The sequence below is a fragment of the Falco cherrug genome, chromosome 4 (genome assembly GCF_023634085.1).
Source record: "Falco cherrug isolate bFalChe1 chromosome 4, bFalChe1.pri, whole genome shotgun sequence".
NCBI lineage: Eukaryota > Metazoa > Chordata > Aves > Falconiformes > Falconidae > Falco > Falco cherrug.
Genome location: NC_073700.1, coordinates 54,100,327 through 54,119,001, shown reverse-complemented (window position 1 = coordinate 54,119,001; position 18,675 = coordinate 54,100,327). Strand labels below are relative to the sequence as shown.

The following is an 18,675-nucleotide window of genomic DNA, read 5'->3' as shown; positions in this document are numbered from 1 at the left end:
ATTAGGCAAACAATATCTTCGATATACATTTGAATATAGTTTTAAAATATTTCATGACAAATGGCAGATTAAAAGCCAAATTATTTGCTGTAAAGCGAGAACTGACCCTTCTTTCCAATAATAGTGCACCATCCTTCCTTTAACTTGAAATGGGTTGTTAATGAAACAAGTTTTGGTTGTTAAGCCATCTTAGTTTGATGCATCATGTGGGCTTATTTTGGAATTCACTTTGAAAAGTGGTGTTCATCAGTTGGTAGTTAATTTTGATTTATTAACTTATTTTTCCCCATAGCAGCCTTTCTGACAAGAGTGATATAACAGAAAAAGCAGTCGATGTTAGCACAAAGAGGGACAAACCTGTGGTACGTCCTGAAGAAATTCCCCCAGTGCCTGAAAATAGATTTTTGCTAAGAAGAGATGTGCCTGTTGTCAATGTAGAACCCGAACCGTAAGGAACATTGAGCTTTCTTACTATTGACTGGATGGAAACGATGCATAAAAATTTTCCCACTAATGCTCTATTACTAGTTATGGCAAATGATAACTGTAATGTCAGAATTTCTAAATGAGGTGATTTAATTGTCTTTATTATAGTTTTCCTTGTAATACTCCTGACAAACCTGTCAGGGTTTTTCAGTGAGATCTAATGAGTTAATTTCACTGGTCCATAAGAATCATGCATGTTATGACCTTCAACTCAATTACAGATGATGCAAAAAAAAGAATGACTAATTCCAGAAGATATTTTGCAATGTAAACCACAGCAAATATTTGCTTGCAAGGGAAACTTGGGATTGAGAGAGGTCATTTTTCACTTTTCTTAAACTGAAGAAGAAACTTCAGTTCAAAATCAGTCAACCAGAATTTTATAACCAGTCTACGATATTTGAGAATATGAGAAAATACTCTTTTGATACAAAGGAAGTCATGAATTCACAAGTTGCTTTCAATTTTATTTTTTTTCGTACCTCTACTAAGTTTTGGTTAGGTGCTTTTCCTATGAAATTTCTTTCCTTTTGCACTCAAATGAACTAATACATTGCCAGATATCTCTAAAAACAGTTTGGTGTCTTTTTGGTTTTTCATTTCAGTTAATGATATAGTCTCCTGTTTTCTTCAAACACTTTACTCATGTTTCCAAAGCCTTAGTAACTGCTACTTTTGAGGATATTACACAAACGGCAGAAAGGATGCCAAATTACCTCTTGTTGCTTAGGAAGGACGCAAGGTTTTATAACCTGTGGACTATTGTAAATTGCCATTCCCTGTGCTAAGACGTCGTTTAACTGTCAAGAAACTCTTCTGTCAGTGTTGTCTTCATGATTTGTGCACCAAACACCAGTTAATTTCTTTAGAAAAGTCACGTACCACTTAAGAGTACTTCGAGTTTCTTATTATCATTTATTTACAGGTAGAGAGTCAGATAGGCTACACATTTGGTTGCAAGCAAGTATATGTTGATTTGCCTTTTGTTGCAGAACTGTGCATGTCTTGCTTTATTTCTTGGAGAATTCACTGAATTCTTAGGTCTGCTATCTGAAAATAAATTAAGATTAATGTTTTGCATGATTGACTTATGATTAGCTTAACTTAATTTTGTTTTTTTTTCCCATGTAAGCTCATATTTTATTAATTTAATGTAGGAAAGTTCTTGATACTACGCCAGTTCTGACTGACCAGAAACCATCAGTCTCTAAATCTGGACGAAAAATAAAAGGAAGAGGCACAATAGTATGTAACAATTTTTATTTTTCTTTCTTCTCACCTAGAGTATCTTCTCTGACCTTGATCTTTGAATTTCCTTGGAGGCTTTGTGTGACAATTTAACGATTGTTGACATGTTGCAGATTCTAGCTTAGAAGCTGAAATACTGTTGTCAGGTAGTCCATCTTATAACGCGCTTTTTTTTTTTTTTCCCATTCTTGTTACTGTCTTGTTACTTAAAGATTGTTTGGGAAAATAAATGCTTGATCCTCAGCTATGAGAATGCTTCAAAGATAAGAATAAAATTATTTATTTTTATAGATCAAAACTAATTCAACCAAATTTGTCCTCCATGAGCCACAAGTTCTAAAGTAATGAAGTGACAAGAGCTTTTACTCATCTCCATTCATTGCATTTCCTTGCTGTTTCTGTTAAGCTTTAGGATTGTAACACATAATAGTAGACAAAGCTGTTCTGCAGCATCCAAAGTGTATACAGCCCTTTCTGACCTATATTGCCTGTCTTCCTGAGTTCTGGTATTTGCATCTTCTCATGATTGCACATACATTGCAGAGAAGCAACGGTTTTGTTGTAAGCTTTGGCAGAATCACTTACTTTTTGACATTTTATGTCACCTTTCTGTTTCCTTTTTTTAGCTGCTTAATGTAGTTTGTCAAATTTAGTCAGCTGTCCGGGCTGAGATCGAGTCCGTGTAATTTCACAGATGACACTGCATGGGCTAGAAGTTGCTTCTTTGCAGTGCTGGTAGTGAAGCATTTTTGTGGATGTGCAGACTCTTTTTTTCTTTTCCCCCTCTACCTTTCTCTCTGAAGGACTGCCACTGTTTATGTGCAGATTTCATTTGTACTTCAGATCTTTCGTGTCCTGAAGACTTTTGCTTTTGCCTTAGTTCCACTTGCCTCTTCGCTAGTAACCCACAATACAAGGCTCAAAACACTGCACAGCTACGCTATTGTTTTTCAGTTAAGGAAAGAGTGAAGAAAGTAAAAGCTTTTGTAATTGTGCATTTGGTTCTGGTGTATTTCAGATTATGGTGTACCGTGACTGAGAGTATTCTTCCCCTTTAGAATGTTTTCCTCAAGCAGTTTAGCAGGCAGCATTTGGGCAACCATAAACCAAAACAAGGCTTGGTCCTGCCAAGTTTTTTTGCAAGTGGAAGTCCTACCAAAAAAAAAATATCTTATCTAGAGAGATCAATATCTGTATAGCTGAGGACACTCTTCGTTAGCATGGTCGTAACTGAGACTCCTCTGAGCATGATTTTCTTATGTGGTAGCCACTGGATTTAAGAAGTACTTTTCTGCTGAGCCCTGTGATGCAATTATTTTCAGCCACAAAATAAACAGCTTAGGTGGCTGTAGTGTGGACCTGGGTGTTGGAGTATTACAGCCTCACCCGAGAACCAACTCTTTATTTGCCAGCCTTGACGTTAAATCTGATAGCTGTGTTCGCTGCATCTGACAGCTTTTATTTATTTAATACTTGTGAATACACTAAAGGAAGCCTTTTAAATTGAATGCTTTGAAATATTTATGTAAATAAAGACTTTTGGAAAAAATAGCTTAAAGCTGGGTGGAATTGGATTTTGCCAGGCATTTGGGTGTCTGTCTTGGCTTTTGTAATTCTGGTGCCCTTTTGGCAGAATTAAGAATGAAAACCCAGTAATACTATAAATAATTTAGGGATAGCAACTAGTTGAAGAAACATTTTTCTGCCATTTCTAATAGTCTGATTAGCAACAGTTTCTATCCAGGGTGAAACCGTTTGATGCCTTTTAGAATCCTTATTTGTAGTTTTGAATCCTCTTAAGTTCTGAGAGACTCCTGAGTATAATATGAGAGAATTAGGGAGGTCCATAAAACCTTCACAACCTATTGTATACCATTCATCTATACAATCTTCGGGGGTTTTTAAGTAGTCATTGCTTCAGCTCAAAGGATAGGGAAGCTCCAAATTTCATGGCAGGTGGTGGTGTTGGGTTTTTTTAAATATAAACAGAATGTCTTAAAGACTTCTGCCTGTAATTAACTGAACAAACCAATACATGCATCTTTCAGTTTTTTTTATTCTGGGGGGCAATATGTTATTCTTCTTCAAATATTAGTTGCTTTTAAAATGGCTCAGAATAATTGGTAAAATCCAGATGTTTTCCTTTATTGAGTCAAGGAGCATCTAATTTCCTCACAGAATTTGCCTAAGTGTATATCCAACTGGGTAATGGAAAATAATGAGTTAGCAATATTAGAGTTTTTTTCTCTGCTGCACAAGTAGCTCTTATTGCCTACTTAAATGCTGTGCCTAAGCATAATTTAAGTATGTAACTTCATTTTTGTGAATTTTTGGGGTTGTTTTTTTTCCCCTTGGGAAGTGTCTTAAACTGGGTTCTCGTTTCTGAAGATCTGAACAGCAGTAACTTTTGAAATAGGGCTTGTCTTTACTCGTACAAGCACTTAAGTGTCTGCTAACTGAAGTGAAACATCTGTGCTTTAGTATCCTAAAAAAAAACCACTTGGTTATCTGCGATAATTGTGTTTTTCCAAGTGGGTTACATGAAGGGAATCCATGACCTGTTCCTTGATTCTTCCTCTTGTGTTTTGAAAAAATGGGTTAACTGCTGGCCCCTCTCAAGTTATGATAAATGTTTGCAGAGTATGAAAAGGCAGCTAGCTGTATAATCCACTCTCACACGAAGGATGTATGCATACCAAAACAGGGTGTTTTTGTCAGGAAAGCTAGAACTTGTGTTTTCTTTGTGGACCCTGTGTGCATAATGTTGACTGGCCTGTGTTACAAGATGCATGCAAAATCTGTCTAAGAGGCACCATATATTTATCTAAATTAACTGGTCTCTTTTTAAAGAAAAATGCATTATGCAACTGTCTGTCTTTGCTTGCATAGCGATATCACACACCCCCTCGATCACGATCGTGTTCCGAATCAGATGATGACGAGAGCAGTGAGACCCCTCCTCACTGGAAAGAGGAAATGCAGAGATTACGAACGTACAGACCACCTAGTGGAGAAAAATGGAGCAAAGGCGATAAGTAAGATCCTTACTACAAATCTAAAACACCTTGGGTTTTTTACAGAAGCCTTAATAGATTTTGTAGATATACCATGTCTTCCATGTTTGAATAAAAAATGTAAATATCTTTGTGGTTAACACATTCCATTTAAATTCTGAAAATTAGAAGTGGAAAACTTTCTTAAAACCTTTCTACTTTGTTAATGTGACACCAGATGAACACACACTGAAAAATATCAGAAGAGTTGTTTCTGACGGTGCCATCTTGGATACTTCTTAAATAAGTAGTTAACTGATCTGTCCAGTGTCCTGTTGCTTTCCATAGAGCTAGTCAAGTCAGATTTCCTTTAGTCTCAAACTTGGTTATATGGCTTCTTTGGATACCAAGACAATCAAATCCATCAGTCCTGTATTGTTCTAGATATATATGTTCTCCCTACAATTGCAAATTCTGTGATGGAAGCCAGGTCTCTGGAATTTCTGGTTACTTGATACTAAATATGAGCTTCTATCAAATGATGATAGATAAACCTCAAAAGGAAAACTGAAAAATCATTATTGAATGATTGCATGTGTTTCTGATAGTTCTTTTTATATCCTGAGTGCATTCAGTTTATCACTGTATTGCAGTGTACCACCTTAAAGAATACCAAATAAGATGTTTTAAAATTTGTATTTAAATGTGGTTTAAGAATCCTGTAGTTGCGGAGGTCAAAGTCCTGTGGACTAAGGTAGTTAAAACACTAAATCTCTTTACACAGGTTCTACAATATGCAAAATTTGCTGATGTTGGCTGATTCATTTCTTACAGAGAAGTAGCTCTCTGTAAGTAGCTCTGACAAGCTCAGTCAAAACACAGTTGTCTGGTAGTAAAGGAGGGGAGCGTGTATGTTAATTTTTTTAAAACTGAGCTGCATTGAAAGTGGGGAAAATACTTAGCTTATCTGAAAATTTTAGACTCTTCACTTAGTGTGGGGCTTATTTGTTTTCTAGGTTGAGTGACCCATGTACAAGCAGATGGGATGAAAGAAGTGCATCCCGGAGATCAAGATCCTGGTCACATAACGGTTATTCTGATCTAAGTACTGTGAGATATTCTAGCCATCACAAAAAGCACAGGAAAGAGAAAAAGAAGGTGAAACATAAAAAGAAATCTAAAAAGCAAAAGCATTTCAAGACGCACAAGCAAATGAAAAAAAAGAAAACATCAGCCTCATCAGATGTAGAATCTTCTCATTCCTTCCTCAGGAGGAGAAAATCATCTTGTGATCATGAGAGGAAATCTCGTTCTTCTTCATTGTCTTCTAGACGTTCATCCAGAAGAGACTGGTCTAAATCTGATAAGGAAGATCAGAGCTCATCAACTTTATCAAGCAGAGGGACTCGGTCATACTACAGGTCCAGATCTAGGTCTAAATCAAGATCTTATTCCCGAAGAAGTTCTAGATCAAGATCAGCCTCTAAATCGTCACGTTCTCGAAGTAGGTCAAGGTCAAGTTCTAACCCTAGGCATCAAAAGACAGTTTCCAATTCTCCACGAAACATTTCAGTACGATTAAATGAAAATAAGTTGAGCAAGACTGCTGAGCCTGTAAGAGCAGTTATACTCCCAAGTGATAAAGTTGTCGTACCACCAGTTGTCCCAGAAAACCTCCCTGTTATACCCTTAAGTGATAGTCCACCGCCTTCAAGGTGGAAACCTGGGCAGAAACCATGGAAGCCATCTTATGAGAGAATTCAGGAGATGAAAGCTAAAACAACCCATTTAATACCCACACAAACTAATTACAATTTAGTAGTTGTTAAAGAGGCTAACACTTCTTCCTCATATCGTAAGCAACAAAGGAGTTCTGATAGCGATCGAAGCGGTTATTCCAAATATCGTAGTGACAGAAGCTCAGATAGTTGGCAGAGATCAAGAAGCAGGTCCTCTCGAAGCAGGTCATACTCAAGATCTTACACGAGATCCAGAAGTCCATCTAGCTCTAGGACAAAATCTCGTTCTTCTGGCAGATCACCGTCACTGAGTAAATACCACAGTGATAGGTCAGGTTGTAGTGAATCAACATCTTACTATTCCCTTAGTGATGATGATAGACACAGAAACAAAAGAAAATCCATATCAAGTGATCAAAAAGCTCGGTCTCTTAAACTGAGGCAAGAAACGAGCTCTGAAAGTACTCTCCCTTATAAGTGTACAAAAGACTACGATGAATCTTCTCAAGGACTGAAAGAGAGTGACAGTTTATCATCTTCAGACTTCTCTACTGACAGTGAGCGTTCTGCCAAAATGAAAGTAGTCCAAGAAAAAGAAGGCCGTTTTCGATTAGAAGGAGATACTCAGAAGCAGGATAAAAATAGCTTAAGTTCTGAGAGAGGGGAGGAGAAATTTAAGTGTGAGCAGGATTCTGATCATGCTAAAAAGAAAGCAGCTAAGGAGAAATCTTCTGAGCAGCCTAGAGGTGGTGCAAAAACTAAACGAAAATCCTATTCGGGTAGTAAATGGGACTCTGAATCAAATTCTGAAAGAGGAGAGGCAAGACATAATAGGGGAGATTCCAGACCCTCCTCTAGTAAAGAGGAAGGAGAGGCCACATCAGGATCTGATACAGAGCTTAGCGTCACCAAAAGGATAAAAAAGCAATCAAATTCTTCAGAAGGCTTTCTGGATTCTGATTGTACATGGAAGACAAGCAAACAGTTGTCATCTTCTGAATCTGAGAGTTCTCGTTCTAGCTCAACAAACATTAGAGGAAAGTCAAAAAAACACAAACAGGGCTTGAAAAAATCTCTTAAAAAATCACACTCCAAAAAAGCAAAAGAAAAATCAAAAGGGAAAAAGGAGAAGAAACACAAAGTTCAGAAAAGAAAAGAAATGTTTCATTGGCAACCCCCTCTGGAGTTTGGTGAAGAAGATGATGATGAGATAAATGAAAAGCCACTTACCAGTGATGATAAAAAAGAGAGGCAGCCTACCAGGGACATAAAGGATAAAAAGCAAGTTTATGAAAAGGATGAAATAGTCAAAGATAAAATGGGGAATGGTGAAAAGGCTTGTGCGGATGAAAACCTTTTAGGTAAAAACACTACATGTGGTGCCTCACCAGATCGCAGTAACCTCAATAAGGATAGCATTGAAATAAATGCTTCAACCAGTATTTTAAACTCAGGAATAAATGTGATCACTTGCAAGAATGAGATTAAACAGGCTGAGGAAAGTAACCAGAACGGATTGGAAGATGTTATTCAGACAGATGACAACATGGAGATTTGTACTCCTGATCGTAATTCACCAGGGAAGGTTGATGTGGACGTTTTGTCTCCTGTCATTCTCTCTGCTAAACCTCAGGCTTTAAGTGCTAGTAGAAACAAAGATTTACAGGTTGAGACCCCTGAACAAGATACTGTCAAGCTAGGAAACAATATTATAGACTTTATTAATATTAAAGAAGAAAAAGAAGCAGGAAGGCAAGAAAATAACTCTGCTCCTGTGTCTAGTGCTAAGGACTGTAGTATAAAAAGTGAAGTTACTGAAAATACGCAAAGCAATATGACAGATAATAAATGGAAGCCGTTGCAAGGTGTTGGTAATTTACAGCCAGCAACAATTAGTCCTGCTGCAGAAGTTAAAAATGTAGCTTCAGCATCAGAGCCTAAACCAGCAGGTTTAAGAATTGAAATAAAAGCTAAAAATAAAGTAAGACCTGGATCTCTGTTTGATGAAGTTAGAAAAACAGCACGGCTAAATCGAAGGCCAAGGAACCAAGAAAGTTCCAGTGAGGAAGAATCTCCCAGTAGAGATGACAATAGCCCCTCCAGGAGTCTCAGTAGGTCACGAAGTAAATCGGAGTCTAAATCCAGACACAGAACAAGGTCCGTATCTTACAGTCACTCAAGGAGTCGATCCCGAAGTTCTACATATTCATATAGGTAAGAAGTTTGTGCTACTCCTATAGCCTACCGTGCTAACTTGGAGTTTCTGATATTTTTAAGACATGTGTTTCTTTTTCAACTCAGATTTTTCTTTTAAACAGCACTGTATCATTTAGCAAGTATGCAATAAATGTTTAGCTTAAGATAAGGCTTTAGAATACTTTTGCTTCCTGTTTTCTGCTGCTCTTCTCTTCCGTTATATTCCATTTTGTGCTTTTTAAAGTTGTTCATTGATTTTAGGTCAAGGAGCTATACAAGAAGCCGAAGCAGAGGATGGTATAGTAGAGATCGGTCAAGAAGTCGAAGCAGTTCTTACCACAGTTACAAGAGTCGTAGGTAGGTTTACATAAGTGGAGATAGTTTTGGGGTGTATTACAAAACCAGTAAATTAGGCACAGCATTCCAGTGCTTCAGGCTCTGGGCAAGTTGGAAATGTGCTTAGCTATGCATACTGCAGTCTGAAGTATCTGCTTGAAATGTGCAAACTAGAATAGTCAGACGTCAATGTTTTCTGTAACTGAAAAATTATTTCATTTAATATTTTGTAGTATAGATAAGGAATTCTGAGCAAAATATGTTCCTCTCCTCTCACTGCCCTTCTACCCTGAGTTCTTCTCAGCACTTGTTTCTGATTAACTTAAAATGTCTCTGTGTTTTTGTTTTTGTCAGTCGAACCTATAGTAGAAGTAGATCCAGAAGTAGTTCTTATGGTCATCACAGTCGATCCAGGTATGGATTATAGTTTTATACAAACTTGACAATAGATACACTTACTGTAAAAATACTTAGTATAAGAATACTCCTTATCACTGGTACTTAAAAACATAATATCATGATAGCAACTTGAATCAAAGCAAAATTAACATAAGGTGCTTTTAAAAGCTGAAAATAACCAAATCATCCTGGCATTAAAGGTGATTATCTGAGATGGGAAATGTATTCACTATTACTTTTTATTGTTAAAATAAAATTGAGGTATCAGAAGCACTTTGCTCCTTGTTTTCAGAAGTATTAGCAAACAAGATTTTTTTACTGCATCTACAGTTTGTAGAGGGAACACAAAGCTTAGCGCGTTTAAACTTAACTTGAAATGCTTAGTAGGTCTTTTCTAGGTTGATAAATTTCAGATTTTTACTGTTGGTTTGAAGATTCTTGTGTTTAAACTTCTGTAAAATGTAGGATTATTGTTTGCCACATCCTTCCAAAGTAATTTCTGTGTAGCCACTCATCTCTGCATATAAATGTCTTTAGAACCTACATTTATAGTAAATAGCATTTTAGACAAGAAATTGTAGATTTACAATAGTTTCCTTTTCCCTTTAAAGTAGGTCATACACGTATGATAGTTACTATAGCAGAAGTAGAAGTAGAAGTAAAAGGAGTGACAGCTATCGAAGATCTAGAAGTTACGATAGAAGGTCCAGGTATGTTTTTGCTACCATGGCTTTGACACTGTATTGATGCAAAAGGATTTGCTAAATACATGTTTATGATGTTCATGAAGGCTAATGTGTGTGGGGGGGTTCTCCATAGCGTATGAAATACATTGTTACCAAAAGTAATAATTAAAACCAATAATAATTAGAGCAAGTGTGTGAGTGAGGAAATTGGAATTTCTGACATACTAAATTTGAGGATGGGGAAGAAATTGGTGTAAGACAGATCTGAGAAGGGTCCAGTTCATTGTATATATGCATTCAAAATAAGCATGTTTGAGGGTTTTTTTATAATTTTAAATGTTTCTTAAAAACTATAATGAACTAGCTCTCAAGATTTGACTCAAGTGCCCTGTTATGGATTAAAAGCTACCTGGTATGTAAAGAATTCCATTGGCCGATAAAGTGTTTTTTGCTTAGACTGCAAAAGTGGATTTAAAAAAAAAAATCTGGAAGGGAAATTAAAAATTGCAGTGCTATGCAGAATTAATTTTTAACTTTCTGGAACATATTTTGAAAGAACATTTTGACCTGCAAATCCACTGTGCTTCTGATGAATTTAGAACAAATTTCATTCTGTTCTGTCTAGGGGGAATTATAATTATAGGTATAAGTGAGCACATTTCACAAATATCAGAAGTGGAACAGGATGTGTGTGTGTACATATATATATACACACACTTACATATAGTGAACATCAGTGATTTCTTTTGTACCTTTTATTATATCCCACATTAGTCAGTGGTAAATCTGGCAGATCTCTTAAGACTACTGTAAATTTTCATCCTCTGCTGTCCTCGTACTCATTTTTTCCACAACTTTGTACCACATCTTAATGGACTTTGCTCTCACCCATTTCCCTGTTTAATTCTGACAGTAGTAGACAACTTTCATCTTGTGTTTAAGGAGAAATTAATGAGATTAACCAGAGTGTGGAAATAGACTTGTAAAATTATTGGTTTAGGATGTTGGGAAGCTTCAGAGAAACAATGTTCGATTAGGATACACTCACCTTCCATTTAGAAAGCTTTCCTCACAGGCAGGAGGCTAGAAAAATCTAATGAAAGTTTATTCTGTGTAATTTTATTCTGTGTAATTTGAATATGTCCTGTGGCTTGTCTGAAACCATCTGGACTCTGTCTTGCTGTTTGGCCAGGTGCTGAGCTTGGAATTCTTCTGGATAAGCCAAAACATTTTAATCTATAGCTTCCACTCTGCAGATGCTCACACAGTCCTGTTGTTTGTTACAGGGCCTAATTCTTAAGACCCTTCTTCAAACAAAAAATAGCAGTAATATAAAGCAAGGATTTGTGAAGTTACCTTAGTTGAGAAATGCTTGCAATATAAATTGTTAGAATATACTTTCAGTCAGCTATCGGCATTTAGAAAAATGGTTATTTTGGAAGATTTCTTAGCTGTATCAGAGAAGGCAAGAAATCCTGTCGTTACAAACAGTTTGACTTGAATTACACAGGGTTCTCATCGCATAGAGTTAATGATTATATTAATTTTAAGTGTCCATTAATGAATACTTCGGTTATATGAAATACGATCCTGTAAAAGACTACCTGTATGTTTTCTTCTAGTCTCATGTGTCTTGACAATTTTTTTTTATGTGATGTGATTTTTAATTTGAAGCTCGAAATACAACTTTGAGGCATTTTAATCTTTTCTTTGTAGATCTTATGGCTCTGACAGTGAAAGCGATCGCAGTTACTCCAACAATCGAAGTCCTAGTGAAAGCAGCAGATATAGCTGAAAAGGTTTCTTTGACGATGGAAACTGTATTTAATAATTTTTTTTCAGTATTCTGTTAGGAAAAAACTCTTTTGACAGCGTCACAACTGATGTTGAAGGATGTTTACTGAGTTTGCTGAAACTTTACCAATTCAACTGACTGCTTATGGAGAGAAGTACTGAACTCAACTGATATTTTTTTTATTAGTATTATTATTTTGGGTTGGCTTTTTTCTGTCAAATGCTACTTTTACAAATGGGTGGGGGGGAAGGTTTTATTTCCTTGAATTGGATCTTCCAAGCCATGAATGACACTTAGCTGAATTTGCTGCCACCACTTTTCTGGATGCAGCAATCAGTACTGTCTTCAAGTATGTTTATCAACACCTTGGGGCTTCCTGCCTGTCACTATTAAATATGTGCTAGCAATTATAAAACTGTGAAGAAAATTTCTTAAAAAGGCTGCCATTTCTAGTTTATTAAAATGCTTTTTTAATGCTGGAAGATGGGTTCCATGCTGTCTTGTTTGTTGACTGTTGCATTATATACAGTATATACACAACAGCTAGGTGATGAAAACAAAGAGTGCCACTCTGTCTTAATCCTTCCTGTACTGTGACGTTACGGAAGTCTGCTGAGAAGGGTGAGATTGTACACGGTGGGAATTGTCAAACTGACAAGCAGTGAGCAAAAGTGTGATGAATGAGTTCTGATCGTAATATCAGACTTGTCTGAAAAGCGAATTTTCTGATAAACAGCAATGTTCTTAAGAGTCTAAAAAAAGTGTTTCTGAATGCTTTTTGAATTTCAGTTCAGCTCGTATTACAGTGCTTGGCACACTTCAACACACATGTTGAAGCTGAATGTTGTAAACTGAGTATATAATGAGTTTGTTCAAAACACTTTTTAGAAAACTTATGTGATGATGATTTTTTGAGAAAACAAACAATAATGGTTCCTTTATAAAATGTCTGTAGATGTATCCCATTTGCCATAGGGAATATCAGATACTGATATTGCAGGTATTGAACTATATATTGTTGAAGTGATATGACTACAAAAATACTGGTATGCCTGATAAAAAGCATGGACAATACTTTCAAAGTAAACTTCAATACCAAAAATTACTCCATGTTACAGGTAAATGGTTTGCAAAAATCCCATCAATTTAAGCTGAAGAGCATTGAGAAATTTTTGCAATATTCTGATTGAGTTAATTTAAAACAATTTGTAAAGTTTTTCAGTGTTTAGAAAGTTGTGTACTAAGAAACAGTTTTTTAATGGCATAATGTAACCTGAAAAGTGGGGTCTATAGTGAAAAATGGACTAACCCAGCTTTATTACAGCTAATGAGTACTGTTGTATTATAATAGCTTTCATTACTGACTTTCTGTAATATCTTGAGATGCTTTCGTTTTCTCTAATGTTTTCAAATATTAAAAATGATTTTTTTAAAAAATCTCATCAAGACCCAACAGCTTTGAAAATTAAAAGTGGTAATTTCTTGCTTAGACGTCAATTCATACTGTCTTTGATTGAATTAAGCTATCCCAAATTTGCTCTTGGTACTTTTCTGAAACATGAAAAGCGAGTTCAAAGTGAAGTTCGAAGACTGTAATGATGCCCTCCATTTCTGTCCATGAACAGCTGAGTAAGACATTTGTACACAGGTTCCTAAAACTGAATTTGTCATACAGGTTTTTCACTTTCTAGAAGAACCCAAAATTCTGGACTTGCACACTCTGCTACTCTTGTAGTTCAATGAAAAAATGTGTGCACGTAATCCTTTTGAATCAATATTTTGTAAGCTTCTTATGCTTTTTAACATTAAGTACTTTTATTACTGAAGTCAGTATACATTTACAAACAGGTTTCTAACAGTAGCAGCCATTTCAGAGTCCTGAACAAATACTTCATTGCTAACTCAAGGTAATGCTTGTTGCAGTTTCATAGTTTTAAGTACTTGCTTTTTCCCTGACTGAGAAATAGGACTAGTGGGCTAGTGGTGTAACAAAATCAAACACAAATGTTGTGGCTCAACACTTACTGGAGAAAAAATTTCTCCAGAATCAGACTTAAGTCTTATTCCAGATCTGAGCTGACTTTCTATTTCTAAGGCTAGGAAAAGGAAATAAAGTACAGTAAATCAATTAATTGTAGTTGTCCAAAATTACTGCAGTGTCACTAATGTTGTTACCATATCTTGACTCAAAGCTTTATAAAGAAACTCCATCTGGTAGATGGCTGGGGAGGGGTGTGAGAGAAGTAGGGGGGTAGTATTTTTACTTAGTGAAGTCTGTTAAATTGTGCTTCAGATAGAAAATGTACCCCTGAGCTGGTTTTCTAATATTGGTCTATGTTTTTGCAATTTTGTTATTCAAAAGTAGTTGCTGTTTGTAAAATAAACTTTTGTACATATCTGCAAACGCTGTTTTCTCTACATCTGGAAAAATCCGTTGCTGCTTGAGGGAAACGGGCAGGAAAATTAAAAATACACTTAGATTTCTGTATCCGCTTCTGTCCCTTACAAGACTACATACGAGTTGCCTTTCCTTTTCCTGACCTACATAGAGAATGATTCCTCAGCAAGACTTTGTACTGGGTTTATATAATAGTCATTGGAGGAACAAATATTTTGAAATTTCAAAGTGATTGGAGGTCTTGCCATTTCCTCAAGATATTTAAAAGGTTCCAATCCTTTGTGAAAAGATACACTTAACAGATCTACACGGAAATCTCTAAATGTGCTGAGTTTAAGTGCTTTGCTAAATATTCTTCCCCAAGTACACATTCCCACATCATTTCCGTAGCATATTGGTAAACGCGGTATTAGTTTGAGTCAGCAGATGCAGTGGCTCAGTGAACTAATACATTAGTTTTTTAGACTTTGTGTTCCAGAAAAACTGGGTTTTGTTGGAAATACCGGCTTTGTCCTAATAGAAAGGCGAATTGCCTTGGTTGGAGGTAAAAAGGCTGAGTGGAAGTGCTTCCTTGTTTGATATTAGTCTTTAGCGTGATCTGGGTAACCTGGCATTTCCCAAACTTTGGAGCACTGCCTTTGAGGAGGTGGCAAGAAAAGTAGGAACTCCAGGTGTATGTAAGCTATAATGATGAAAGGTGTAAAAATGATAATTTAAGGCAGGGGAAGGGTGAATGGCTGTGTCAAAGGCAGCAGGTGGAACAGTGTTCAGAAGCATTAGCCAGCCTCTGTAAAACAGCGCCTTGTTAGAGAGAAGCCATTGACCACCTTTCTCTGAAATGCATAATGGTGCTTTTTGTGCTTAAAAAAAAAAAGCGCCCTATTCTGTGCAGAAGTTAAACGTGAGGCTCACGGGGCTGCTCTCGGGTGCTGCGGACCTGCTGCCGTAGCGGTGGCACCGTCACCTTGAGGCAGCCTCAGCAGCACGTGCGGGGAGGCGGCTGCAGGCAGGGCGCCGTGCTGGGGCGCGCCATGGCAAAAATAGAGCAGCTGACACCCACTCGTCTATTACTCATTAGTGACATCTCTCTATTAAGTCTTAAAACCCGCAGTTTGGTAAAAGTTATTAGTTGAGTGTAAATGGTTTCATTAAAAAACAAAAAAAAAAAAGAGGGAGGGGGAAGTTCCCCATAGGGTTAGGTCTGTGTGTTTTGGGTTGTTTGGGTGATGGATTACCCCGTACGTACTGCCCAGGATACTGTGTGTAACTCCTGAGAGTGAGCGCTCTGTCTCCAGTTGCAGGTGAGTGACTTAACTCGCCTAGAATAAGCCAACACTAACTGAACCATCTGGCTATCGAACAACCAGCTCTTATAAAGCATTTATTTACAAAGCAACAGCATAAATGCACTTTTCCTATGATACCGACACGCGGAGAGATTTCCTTCCTCCCGTATTGCTTTTAAACAAGGGCTATTTGTGTCCTTGCACTCGAGGGTAAGGAGCATGTAAGTGCTCTTTCAGAAGATCACCGAGTATCTGACAGTGTATTAAATTTCTGTTGATGGCTTTGTGTGGTTTGTGATGATCATGCTTACGGTTTGGAGCAGAGCACAGTATTTAGATGACCTTGAGCTGCACTCTGGAATCCATCTGGTGTAATTTCCAAACTGAACACTGCCTGGGATTTAAATCATGACAAGATAAAGCTTTGCATACTCCACCCCTACTTAACAGCCATATAAATAATTTACTTTTTTTTTTTTTTTTAATACGGTGGTGAAACAATGATGATTTTCCACCTGGCTGTAAAATGCTTTAGCTGCTTGACTGTGGTAAGTTAAAACTGTTTAAAAAGTATATAAACTGGTAAAGGGACCCAGTCTTGAATTAATTAATGCCCATGTAATCCCTCTGAAGCAGATAGGAGTGCACGCGTGAAATCAGACAGCTGTGGCAGTTTGGGAGTTTGTTTTTTTAATGAAGGTAATATTTCAGAGTCACAGCAGATGCACAAAGAGGGGGTGAGCATTAATTTGATACTAATTGATATTTCTGCTGTGAAGTGGATCCGTCCTTGAAAGAGCGCGATGCAGCCCAAGAAAACCAGTGTCCTTACCCAAAGGATGGGCTGACATGGAGAGGGCCGAGCCCAACGCGGCTTGTGAACACCTGTAGCTCCCGTCCTGGCCTTAGGCTGCAAAATTCCTCCGTTAATTCCTTAATTAATTCCCTAATTCAGCCAGGAACAAGAGGCTGCCCTTCCTCTTGGGTTTTCTTTTTCTTCCAGCTCATGGTGCACGACAGCGGCTGAGGAGGAGTCCTTCTCCCAGCGCCTCAGCTGCCCAGCCTGACACTCGGGCAGCACCTGCCTAGCTTCTCCTGGGGCCTTTTGGAAAACGAGCCAGGAAAAGCCAGGGGAGGGACGGGAAGGTGCTCGGGGATGGAGAGGGGAAGGGGCTGTTTGCTGCACGTCCAGGAGAAGCACCTGGCTCTAGGGAGCGACCAGCGAGATCAGCCAGCGGAGGCTTGTGGGGCTCCGAGCGCTGGCTGGAGGGGGATGATTAAGGAGAAATGAAAAAGAAAACCCATTCCAGTGAGAGGGCCAGATATTCGCTATAAAGCAAGCGTTGGGCTTTTTTAAATTGGTAACTATGTCAATTTTATGTTTATATGAAATATGTAAATATATATTATTATTAAATTCTGTCACAGAACTTCAAGGGGCAGTGAGGTGAGCACTTCCCTGGCAAACCTCTGCCCTCGGAGCCCCCAGCCCCCTTGATGTGGCCAAACCCACTGCCACTTTGTGCAGAACATACATCCCAGGCAGGGGGCAGCCCCCGAAGTGGGGGGCAGCCAGCTGCAAAGCTTCCCTAGCATGAACGAGCTGAGGTCCTGGAGTAAAAGCAGTGTAGCAGTGGCTGTAACCAAGCTGCAGGTGTACAAAGAAAAGAAAAACCAAGAGGACAAATACGTGATCCTTCCTCAGTAAATTTAGCAGGCTTTTTGCAACGGCTGTGTGTGAACCACTGTGTTTAATAATGGCTGTATAAAGCAGTTGGGAATGTTGGGTGGGGTTTTTTTAATCCCTTTATGCTGCTGAGGTCTGCAGAATCGTCTAGTGATGGCTTCCACCTTTTAAAGAAAGAACACTGGGGATGAGGAATTCATTTTTTTCTACTGTAATATGTAGTTTACTAATTTCATTGAGTGTTCTCAGCTCCTATTTTAAGAGACATAGCAAGCAGCGGTTCCTTGGTCACTTCATTTCACATGCTTTCAGTGTCTTCCCAGCAGGCACCAGTCAGTCCCTGTTGTGTCCAGTTCATGGGGCTGCTCAGGGCCCTCCATGTGACAGCTTGCTGCTGTCACCCCTCATCACTGGCACGGAGCAGCAGCTGCTCAGCAAGCAGCATCGCTATTTGGCACCAGAGTTTCAGCATGATTTGGGGGGAACAAGCTAGATAATCTTATATTCCGCTTGCTGGGACCTACGTGGTGATTGAGCTCCGGCTGAAGAGCATCAGCCTTGAGCCCATGAGCTCTTGACCTTGGACCTTACTTTTCCCTTCTGCAAGGATTAAACCTCTCCCCTGTGACAAACAGTTGTTCATTTTAAGGAGTCAAAAAAAAACAAGGGGCGGAGGATACCGAGTACCTGATGTTCTCAGCTGTGGGAAGACGGTCTGGTGAGTGGAGCATTACCTAAGACTTTGAGATGGACGCTGGTTTCTCCATACCACCAAAGCCCCCTCATGTCATCTGGGGCAATTCTCCACTCTGGAGAGCTCTCAAGCATCCTGTGAAGATGTGATTCCCTGCTGAGCTGGGTAGGATCGGCTATCCCAGAAACCAGAACTGTCTAAGGATAATTTGGTCAACAGCAGTGAACCTGGCACTATGAGCTAACGATGTGTAAAACACAGCCTGCCTCGTGCCTCTGCTACCGATCTTCTGAGCTTAGCAATACACCTCTCTTAATTTTTTCCCATTAAACTAGGGGGGGAAACAGCCAAACCCCAAATTTTTTTATCAAAATAGCTCTATGGGCCAAAACCCACTTACTGATGGAAAAATCCAGCTTTAGTGTTGGATTTCCTATGGACGTCCTGCAGGAAGCTGCCCAGATTTCACGATCATCTTTCATTTCTATCAACAGCTTTGAACCAACGCCTTTCAGAAAAAGGTTGTGCCAGAGAATGGAGCAGAAAGGGACCTTTTCAGCTGTGCAGAGTATCCTCTCTCAGAGGCAGGATCAACTCTAGCTGTATAAGTCACAGTAGTTCTTATCCAAATTATTTGTAAAAATTGCCAGCGCTGAGATTCTGTAGTCGAAGTGCCAAAACCAAAATTGCCTGAACTATCCACACTATAAAAAGAAATAATACGTATATATT

The 18,675-nt window shown here is 38.3% G+C and overlaps 1 protein-coding gene across 9 annotated transcripts in view; it reads left to right on the top strand.

Annotated features, from left to right (window-relative positions):
* NKTR (natural killer cell triggering receptor) overlaps window positions 1-14,282 on the top strand; it is a 45,365-nt gene extending 31,083 nt beyond the window's left edge. For 5 of the 9 annotated variants that reach the window (XM_055707481.1, XM_055707476.1, XM_055707477.1 and 2 more), the window contains 8 exons: window positions 293-448; window positions 1,644-1,731; window positions 4,624-4,769; window positions 5,744-8,680; window positions 8,924-9,019; window positions 9,353-9,412; window positions 10,009-10,107; window positions 11,800-14,282. In XM_055707481.1, the coding sequence (XP_055563456.1) occupies window positions 293-448; window positions 1,644-1,731; window positions 4,624-4,769; window positions 5,744-8,680; window positions 8,924-9,019; window positions 9,353-9,412; window positions 10,009-10,107; window positions 11,800-11,878 (3,661 nt within the window). In that variant the 3' untranslated portion in view covers window positions 11,879-14,282. The remainder of the gene's footprint in view (window positions 1-292; window positions 449-1,643; window positions 1,732-4,623; window positions 4,770-5,743; window positions 8,681-8,923; window positions 9,020-9,352; window positions 9,413-10,008; window positions 10,108-11,799) is intronic. The other 4 variants (XM_055707482.1, XM_055707478.1, XM_055707480.1 and 1 more) reach the window with 3 other exon arrangements.
* Window positions 14,283-18,675: the final 4,393 nt, after the last annotated feature.